Source organism: Falco cherrug, chromosome 8 (assembly GCF_023634085.1).
Source record: "Falco cherrug isolate bFalChe1 chromosome 8, bFalChe1.pri, whole genome shotgun sequence".
In the NCBI taxonomy this organism is placed as follows: Eukaryota; Metazoa; Chordata; class Aves; order Falconiformes; family Falconidae; genus Falco; species Falco cherrug.
Genome location: NC_073704.1, coordinates 21,801,940 through 21,812,098, shown reverse-complemented (window position 1 = coordinate 21,812,098; position 10,159 = coordinate 21,801,940). Strand labels below are relative to the sequence as shown.

The 10,159-nt window shown below is 36.4% G+C and overlaps 1 protein-coding gene across 4 annotated transcripts in view; it reads right to left on the bottom strand.

Annotated features, from left to right (window-relative positions):
• Positions 1-50: 50 nt before the first annotated feature.
• LRP2 (LDL receptor related protein 2) overlaps positions 51-10,159 on the bottom strand; it is a 128,036-nt gene continuing 117,927 nt past the window's right edge. For all 4 annotated transcript variants that reach the window (XM_027810692.2, XM_055718826.1, XM_027810694.2 and 1 more), the window contains 8 exons: positions 8,417-8,507; positions 7,776-7,843; positions 7,527-7,644; positions 5,425-5,554; positions 3,196-3,315; positions 2,994-3,101; positions 1,668-1,739; positions 51-568 (listed from right to left, as the gene is read on the bottom strand). In XM_027810692.2, coding sequence (XP_027666493.1) covers positions 407-568; positions 1,668-1,739; positions 2,994-3,101; positions 3,196-3,315; positions 5,425-5,554; positions 7,527-7,644; positions 7,776-7,843; positions 8,417-8,507 — 869 coding nt within the window. In that variant the 3' untranslated portion in view covers positions 51-406. The remainder of the gene's footprint in view (positions 569-1,667; positions 1,740-2,993; positions 3,102-3,195; positions 3,316-5,424; positions 5,555-7,526; positions 7,645-7,775; positions 7,844-8,416; positions 8,508-10,159) is intronic.

The window sequence follows — 10,159 nt, the reverse complement described above, 5'->3', positions numbered from 1 at the left end:
ATCAGTAATGTTCCTATATTCACCTTGTTTGGTTCTTTTTTAGTTTCAGCTTTTAGTTAATGAATTTATCTCTAAAAAGCTGACCAATTCCATACAGATTTCTACTAGCAACACCACCAAACAAGATAATCTTTCAAAAATTTACAAATGTACAATATATTTATAACATTGCTTTCAGACAGCTTCAGTGCAAAGATATACATATAGTACATCACGATAATTGTTCATAAAAATAGAAATTGGCATTTGTCAAAAAACAAGGCATAGTTTCAACATACATCTCCAGCCATTGGCTAAGAGATGTATATATTTTTATAAAGCATTTGAATGTGAACCTAACTCCTCTGTTTATAAAAAATATATGTGCAAATGGATGTGTCTAATTTTCCCTAAATCATTTACCTAGTTATACTACAGAGTCCTCTTTAACAAGATTGGCGGTGTCTTTAAATGTATCCTCTGTTGCTGTATAAGCTAATGGTTGGTCTCTCTTCAGAGTAATCTTGGATGGCAGCGAAGGAGAAGGGGTAGGAACATTTTCCGTGTCTTGTTGCTGTTCCTTTTCCATCTAGAACAATAAACATAAACATAACATTAACATAACCAAGTTAACATTCTAATGCATAAAACATCCAACCTTTCAGAAATGTTAAATAAATATCCAAGTATTTTGCTAAAGTCAAGTGTCATGGTATAAGTTATTTCTACAAATCACCACCTATAACAAAATTAAATGTTAATTTCACTTCAGATGGTACAGCTGAGTAAATATGCTACTACAAACTTATTCCACACGCTGGGACACCTATTTTAATGCTTAATGTCAGGAATAGCTTGATATGTCTATATGCACATATATATGTAGAAAACATCGGCACTACTACTGTTTGTAAATAGTTACAATTCATTAGTGTTGGGGAAATGAATCCTTGGCTTCCTGAATGCTTTCTCACCTTGTTCAAGCATTAGAAACCTAAATTTTTCACAAAAATCAGCTAGTTTAATCACATGACTGTGGGACTGAGTTTCTTTAGACACTTAGGCCATCTGGAAGGCCAAAAGTGAAAAGGGCTAGAATTACTTGCTCAAGTCAGCAGAACTCCAAACCTTCATATCCAAGCCAGGGGAGAATTCCACCAGCACACATACCACCTGCTGGCACACCATCTTAAATGAACTGTGTCACTCAGCTGTATGGATGAAAAAAATAGGGCTGGCATGGGAACAGGGCTGCAGTATGCAGAGCTATTGAATTTTTGTGCAGTGCTGAAGCCAGGACTGAGAGGGCAGAAATAAGACACTTCAGCGTCTTAGTAGTAGCCTCCCACTTGTGCTGGGTCACTGAGCTGTGCCAGAATGCACCAGGAAGCTGAAACCAGCACCAGCAAGCTGAAACCAGCACCTGAGATGTCAGAGCATGAGCAGGCCACAGTGCTTGGGCAGGCAATGCAGCTGCACTGCCTGAGCTGGATCCCTGCTGAACACCTCATTCTGCATGAGGCTTTGTAACTTTTCTCAAAACCACTTCAGTCCTACCTTGACCTGGGCTGGAATTTCTGTGCTGCCTCAGCAGCAGAATCTACTCATACTCTGTAGCCTATGAAAGCAAGAAAAAAGTCCAGCGGTATGTGAGCTGAAAAATAGAATTATACAATATTAAGCAATACCTCTGCATATATCGGGTTTTCAAAATTAGTGTTTTGTTTCATTCTTCTCTTGAAGAAACTCCATTTTGATTCCTGAAACATAAAAATTATTAGAACTTTACCGATTGTTCTCAAGTTCTCTGGAAACTGACATCACTGTTGTTGGATTTCACTTGCACTGAAAGCTAACTCCGTGATTTCAGCTGGATGTTCTTACATTACCATATTGTAACTCTAAGCATGGAACTCAACTTTCTTCTCTGATAGATAACCGGTCACGGTTATTTTACCTAAAGCAGTATTCATAAGTCTGAGCCAGAAGGCAATAAAAGTGACTAAAATAATTCATGGAAGCCTATAATTCCAGACAAATAGGTTAAAGAGGAAAAAACTGCCTTGAAAAAAACACAAGAGAAATTACTGAGGGACATGAAACTACAAGTTCACAGAGCTGTCATTTCAAAACTTAGCAGAGATGCTTTTTAGTGCACAATGTGTGAAAGTAGTCCTGTAAACAAGCCATCATCAGCTCATTCAGATGGATTTTAAGACATAAAAATGTATCTTTCATGAATCAAGAACAATCTCAACGAGGCGATACTTTGATCTTGACTGTTAAAGTGTCCTGCAAGAACACATAGAACAAGTATCTTAAAAGTTCTTGCTAGTAGTTTTAAATATGAATACAATTACAAATAAATGTGAAAAAAAATTACAACAGTACACTGACTAAATGTCTTATTTCAATTTACCATGCATACAAAAAACCCCTGGGTTTCAGTCTTTTAAACCAAAATGTAATTTTTCTTGAGTTTTCTTTTCATATCTTACAGGGAAGAAAAAAGAAAAAACCCACACACTCTGCTGCTTTTATCAAGGTATAGTTCACTAGGCATTTACAAATAACTGTTAGAAGTCCAAAGTAAAGCCTTAGTTATAATATTTTCTGCTGGGTAACAATGACAATTTACAGCAGTTATATTAGAATTTTCAGACTACTATCTGCCCTCAAAATGAAATATAACAGTGAAAGGAAGCTCTCTGTTCCAATCTATTAACTTCAAAATAACTGGGTAGGCCAGGAAGAAGAGGGGGTTTAATCCAAACAGATCCTTACTGTGTGCCCTAGGCAATTCTGTGCTTGCACTGCTTTTCTCGTATCAAACTGTTACTGGCCAGCTCTTGTAAACACAGTCCAGTTAGTTGGACTTGATGCAGATTGTGTGTCAGCCCCATGGCATTATTTAAAGACAACTGGAACTATACTGCAGCTTCCCTAACAATTCAATTTCCCTGATTTGGAGTGCAAAACAAACAAGGGAGCTTTAGATTATTTTTATGTCCTACCCGAGGTACATCTGTACCCTGAGGGGGTTCCTTCGGACTAGCAGATATCACAGAGGCATACACAGGGTTTTCAAAATTTTCATTTTCTTCACTACCAACTGCTGCTACCTGTAGGAGAAGGAGGAAAATCAACATTCTTCAAAGAAGAAAAGAAGGTCATAAGGAAAACGAAAGGTGAAAGTCAAGCCTAAGTTTGTCTTACATGTGTTGGCCGAACGACTGTAACTGCACTGGCTCTGCTGGCTCCACCATCTCTGGTTGCATACATTGGATTTTCAAATGTGATCGGCTGTTTCCCTGACTCCACTGCAAAGTTTTCATTCTATGAAGGAAAAGAAACCACAGAATAACAACTGTAGTGCAACAAACGCCTCCGTACTCTTAGGAATTAATTTATAGTCCAATTCTTCATCTCAGTGAACAATGCCTGTTTAATTCAACATAGGCTTAGACAAAATCTAGCATATGTTAAATCATAACATTAGTTCACCATCCATTATTCTACTCACTGACTTAGCAGCCTAGACCATTGATTATTCTGATATTAACCCATTTCCTAGCTCGACAAAAAAAGCCTCACATTTCAATAATTGACTCTAAGTATTTTATGATGAGGAAAGATGATTCTCACAAATCACACCTTCAACAAGGGAGAGATACCAAAGCATAATCCCAACATAAATATTTCATTTTAGAAACCTCAAAATTACATACAAATTAATAAGCACTATCTGACATATAAAAGAATGGGATCCATTCATTTTGTCCAAGCAGGGAGATTGCTATAGTTTTTAAGACAAAGTAGTAAGTGCATCCCCTTAGATATAGCATACGAGTTATGTCAAAAATAAAACGTTTCACAGTTTTTAGCATATCTCTTATTATAAAACAATACTTTGCCCATGTATAAAGACCACTGTTTGGATAGCAGTTGCTTTACACATGGTGTGAAACCCTGAGCGGCAGCTACGGTGCTTGCAGCAGGTGGGCAAAGGTGCCAAGTTAAGTATTTCTTAAGAAAATATTTAGTGCAACATAAGGATAGCCACCCAGGGGTGGCTTAAACCTACATCATTTTTACAAACCGTTGTTTCATGCCATAAGGATTCATGCTTTGTGCTGTCAGAGTATAGCTCTTTACCACACGGCGAACTTGTCAGCTCCCTCAAATTAGTGTAACTTGACTAAGAATAGCCACACTGAAAAACATACCTCTAACGTCTACTCATGCATATGTGATGTTAAAATTTTAGAAGGCACATCCCACAGTTCTTTGCTGCCATAAACTAAACCCTCTGAATTCTTTCCCAGTGAACTATATCATTTTTTTGTTTATATTCTGAACACACGGGGAGAATTAACATCACTTAAGTAGAAATACCCTGTATCCAGACCTGTTATTAGCAACATATACACTGCATCAGTTGGACTTCAGTATGTCATTATTAGGTCAGAAAATGGAAAGTACCATGAAGTTTTTCATGCATGAAAAAGACTTGAGGTAATATTCAAGCCTAAAGCTATTTTCCTAGTATTTACTGAAATGTTCATATGGTTGTTTCATTACACAAGCTGCTTAGTTTTAACAAAGGGTGTGTTTCTTCATCTAGAAGATGATCATATACATTATTATGAGTTTAATCTTCACTAGATGTTTAATTTCATATTATTTACAGGCAGTTAAGTCTGTAATTTATCTTTAAATTCCAAAGTTTAGGGAGTTGCCAGTGTAGACTTTGCAGCAAATGTGTATTATTCAAACATACCTGCGATCTATTTGCTGTAAGTAAAAATATATTATATTTTACTTCTTGTGGTAAATGGGTGTATTTTTACAGTACAGGAAACACAAGGGTGTGCTGTATCTCAGATGTGCATAACAAAATATGGATGAAGTAGAGTTATACTTTATGATGTCCCCAAAATTATTAAACATGATTTATTTAAACTTGTGAAAATAAGAAACTGTCCAATTTATAATTTGTACTGCAAAGTAGTGTACGTTGTGGTTAGGCCTGAGTTTTACATCTGAAGTTTCTAACCTACAGCGTGGATTTGAAAACCACACTTTTTAATCTGTCGTATGCAACACAAATGCTCTCAAATAATTCCTTCTTAAGATATTTTATTTGCCTACTAATTCCCCATATATTCCATTAATATGTTTAAATAGGAAAGGGGGTTATCTACTTAATTTCTACCATATAAATCATGAGAAAAGTCATATTATTTTGAAGAACAGCCTACATTTGTCCTTGTCTTCAATTTACAAAAATCTATTTCAGGAAATTATCAGTTCAACATTCACTTCTTTTTCTAGAACATATTTATTATACCACTATCATTTTTACATAAAAGACTTTTCATGTCATTTTTAGCTGACAGAGGAAAGAACATAATCTAAAAAAATTATTTCAGAACTAAACCTTACCATTTGCATTGCTCTGTCTATAGCAGAGTCTCCTCCAAAGCCAGACACTCCTATGTCCATACTCACATCTGCTCCAGATCGGAAAGTTACCCCATTGCCATTTTCAGTAGATTTTACAAGACTGCTTAAACTACCAAAAAAAAAAAACAAACACAACCCACAAAAACCAGATTATACACAAAGTGAACTCATAATACAGATTTTTCTAGTTGTTCTTGCATACTTATCACTTGGAATTTTTTCTGGGTATAGGCAAGCTAGTGAGGGCACCAGGAGTAGTATTCCTGCATTAGTTCAACAGTTCTTTTAACCTAAGTTAAACTGCAGCTGAAATGGCATAACATTTGTGGACTTAATTCCAACATCTATGCTAAAGATGTTTATGCATGCAAATCATGAAGACAACTGCACAATACTGTTTTTTGTATAAGCAAATGTTCAATCTGCATATACATTTACAGTAATCACAAGTGCACATTAGACTTGCATGAGAAACATTGGAAATGGGCTGATAGAACACTGTCAGGTTCAAAACAATAGGAGCAGTGAAAGACAATAATGAATAGCCAAATACAGAGCTTTCTGCACAGAAATCTGAGCATGCAATTCCCCAAAACCATGCAACTGCAAATCCACTGCAGAGTTAAACTTCGAGTTCATTTTATCAAATTTGCCTAACTTGAAGGAAGACAGAAGCATTGAAATAATCTTTCCATTTGTGTGTCCTCTTTGGAGCTGGCTTGTACTAAAACTCTTGTCTACAGCTGGTACACTGTGCACACACCTTACCAGTTGGCCCTGCAGGCATCAGCTGATGGAATTTTAGAAAACCTTAAATCTTAGCTATGATTCCTGTACATGGACAAGTCCCATATTTAGGGCAACAGTTAAGCTATAGCTTGAGTTAACTCTGCAGTAAAGGTACAAGTTAACAGTTTAAAGAGGGATTGAAAAATGGCAGCACTAAGGCATATTCATGGCAGAAATGAAAACTCTGAACCAAGCCTCACAGACAAAACACTGACATCTCAATTTCACGTGGCCTCATAGCTTATATGAGAAGTATTGTTGAATGGTAAAGTTTGAGTCAGTACATTAAAATTTCTACTTGTTCACTATCTGATGACACAGAAAACTTCCATTCAAGAAAGAAAGAAACAGAGCATTTCAGTGAGCAACTTAGAGACTTCTTACAAACTCTGTCTACAGGATTGATTTGCACAAAAAAATTTTGCCCCAATTTAACTATGTCAAGTCAAAAATAGATTTAATTAGTTCAGTGTAATCCTCCAGTGAGGAAGCAGTTGTAGCTACATCCACATTACTGATTACAATGATTTAATTACACTGATTTAAAGCTACTACTGTGAAATTGGTGCAAAGACTATGAAGATGCAGCTTTATGTGTTTAAAAACATATAATTTCCTTAAAGCTAAAAAAAAAAAATAAATCTTGATGCATTATATTCTGACCTTAAAAAAAAATAATTCAAAATATTTACAAATTTTTTTCTTCATATTCCTTTGATTTAAAGCATCAAGTATTTTTGAATTATATTCCACAAAGCTGGTTTTCACTAAACAGTATGACTGTCAGGATTGCAGAAACCTACAAAAAGCCCAGATTTCTCTGGCACTGGAAATAAATAGAAGTTAACTATACATGCCCCATATTATTTTTAAACTAATGAACACAGTGTTGCAGATGAGCTCAGCCTTTAAATGTTAGAGATCTCTTTGCCAGAATCAACTTCTGACAAACTTCTCTAAAAAAATCCAAACATATGTAATTATGGTCTTTTTTATCTCTTTGAAATGAATATCCAGTTCCAGATCTGGTAAACAGTCTTCTTTATTGCTCATTATTTAAAAACTAATTGGGAATGTGACGAGTTTTACAATAGTCCTTTTTTATGAAATAATGATCAGCTATGATATTGCTTAGAATCAAAAATCCTCCTGATTTGCTGCAACACTGCACTTCCCATATTCCAACAGAATGGGTACATAGCCAACAAACTGGATTTTTCAGAAATACTTGGGAATAAACATAGATTTGTCAGTGCACAGACATTCCAACTATGAAAGCCTTCTAAACATACCTTGGTAGTTTGGGAAGCGCTGGTAAAAGGGAACCAGTTCGTCTGTAGTTAAAGAAGCCTCCAACCGCTAACACTCCAATTATTATGATTAGTATGACAGTCAGCAATACTGCTACTGCTGCTTTCAAAGACAGAAGAATAAGCAAACATTCAAGCAAGCATAGGTCAATGTAAAAAAGAGCTCAAAGAATTATAAGCTGGACCCTGAACAGCTCAAAATATCAAGTGTAATATATACTTGAAGCTTACTTGTTCCAGGAGGCACTCCTTTTGACAATCCTATTTCACAATAATTGCCAGTGTAGCCATATGAACACCTGTGAACATCAGAAGGACAGCTGACTGAATGGCTTTTATTAAGTCTAGGATCTCAGCTTTGTTATTATGTTCAGTACTGTTTATCTACATGCCAAAAATTTTAACTCCATGCTCAGTAATTATATATTACGCTGATTGTAAATATAGTATGTCTGCTTCTTCACCGAATAAAAAGTGGAAATAAAAAGTGCTGACTCAGAAAACTAGTCACTGAAGTTAAAAGATTTGGTTTCAGCAAAGCATCGGTGGCACCTACTGGTTGTTCCAGGTTACATTTACTGATCTCCATTGTTACAGTTTTTCAGTATAGCCTCTTACTAGAATCTGCAGAGGTTTGCTGTTCTGAGGTTTTGGGTGTGGTTTGTTTTTGGTTTTTTTTCCAAACTGATGCATTTACATTGCTTATTTGCTGATATTTTTATGCACATAGGTGTTTTGCTGTGATTGTTACAAACATGCTGCTACAGACACCTTCTGAAGCATTTCCAACACATTTCAAACAATTTAATTATTTTGTGAGACTAAATCAGCACAATCTGACCCAGGACTACCTTAACAACATACTGACTTACTTGCATTTCGGAAGACCACTTTCATCTATATAGCATGTTCCTCCATACATGCACCTGCATGCTGGTGGCATTGTGGGAGGGGATTCAATGGCTGCAAGATTCAAAAGCCACACACGTTATCAAGACATCTTCAACAAAAGAAATACTACCATAAAACTTTTTATTTATCTCTACAGAACTTGTGCATGCAAACTCACAGGCTACTTTTCATAAGCTTTGCTTTAAATGTATTTGTTGCTTTTCTATTTATTTTCTGTCAAATTAGCTTGCTTTAATTGAAGTAAAACCTGTTATCAGAAAACTTCTTATTCAGTAAAAGTAGGCATAGACAACTCAAAAGCTATATGTCCCATCACTTTCTTTTGCCCTTGCAATGCAGTCCACCACTACCCTTCAAACCTCTCCATTCAGAAAGCAGTAATACTTGATCTCCTTTGCCCAGACACTTCCCTCCAACCAGCTGGAAGCTGCATAGAGAGGGACAAACTGTGATGCATTTACTTATGAAGAAAAGCAGTGGATGGAAATGCACATACAGGAGGGCCCTCTAAACTCTCATACATCCTGCCAGTGAGAAAGAGGGAGAAGCCCAAAGTCGTCAGTTTTTGGTCAGTGCAGAGCACATGCTGATGGCTTGGCACCAGGTAGTGCAGAAGCCTGTTCTTCATCATGCCAGTGTCTCAGCTGCACTCCAGGAGCCCTGAGGTGACCAAGTGGCAGCACTGCCTAAGCTGGCCCAAACACAGAGCTATAAAGTTTCTGATATTATTCTACTGCTAAGTCAAGTGGAGGGAAAAAAAAAAAGAAGTGAAAAGTACTAGCCTTCAGTAAGAAGCTGGACATGCTGCCAAAAAGCATAGTTCACATAGGAAAAGCTCTGGATCTTAGACATCATTATAGGCTATAAATTAAGGATAGACTTTGACAGCCCGTCTCACACTGACAAGTTAGAACATAAGACATTTGTCATAAAATTTTATCAGCCAGAGGCAGAGGAAGTTTGTTGCTACGATGCTGTTTACAGGTAAAACTCCCTTCAAGTAAATGGCATACAAAAGGGGGAAATGCAGGGGTCTTACAGGCTACGTTTCTCAGTAGCTGCAATACAGAGAAATTACGGCAGTCATGGCTCACTGGATTTGCTTAAAGTCAAGACAAAAACTGAAGTTCAAAAATGGAGACAGTATTGTATATCCTATTTCCTGTCTCCTTTTCCTCAAAATAAGGTTAAGCACAGCTTTCTTAATTCCTGGATATTTTATGTAAATCAGTTTCAGCAGAGAATAACAAATGCAGTGTCCTCAGAGCAATAAACAGCAAATAGCAAATGCAATCAACAGTGTTATTGATCCCTACTTTAAACATGTATTGCACATTTCCGTTCACTATTACATCAAATTACTAGCTTCTCTTTCTGCAGCTCACACCATGTGGCAATAGGAAAAAGCATTAACAGTTATTAAGAAAACGTAATTTAGAGGCAAGACCATGTAAAAAATCATGACATTTCCTCTTTTATTGCAAAAAGAAGATAATTCAGAGAAGACTAACCACATAAAAGATGTCAGACAATGTTATAAAGTATAATGTATTAGAGACAGGTTGCAAGGACAAGTACAAGGACATTTGGCTACTACCCACATCACTGTAAACCAAGAATGCAGACTCTCAGCTAGAGAAACAGAAAACCTGCAGTGGTATGCTCTTTCTTCTCAGGGAAGGCTGAGCAATTCTATTTTATTG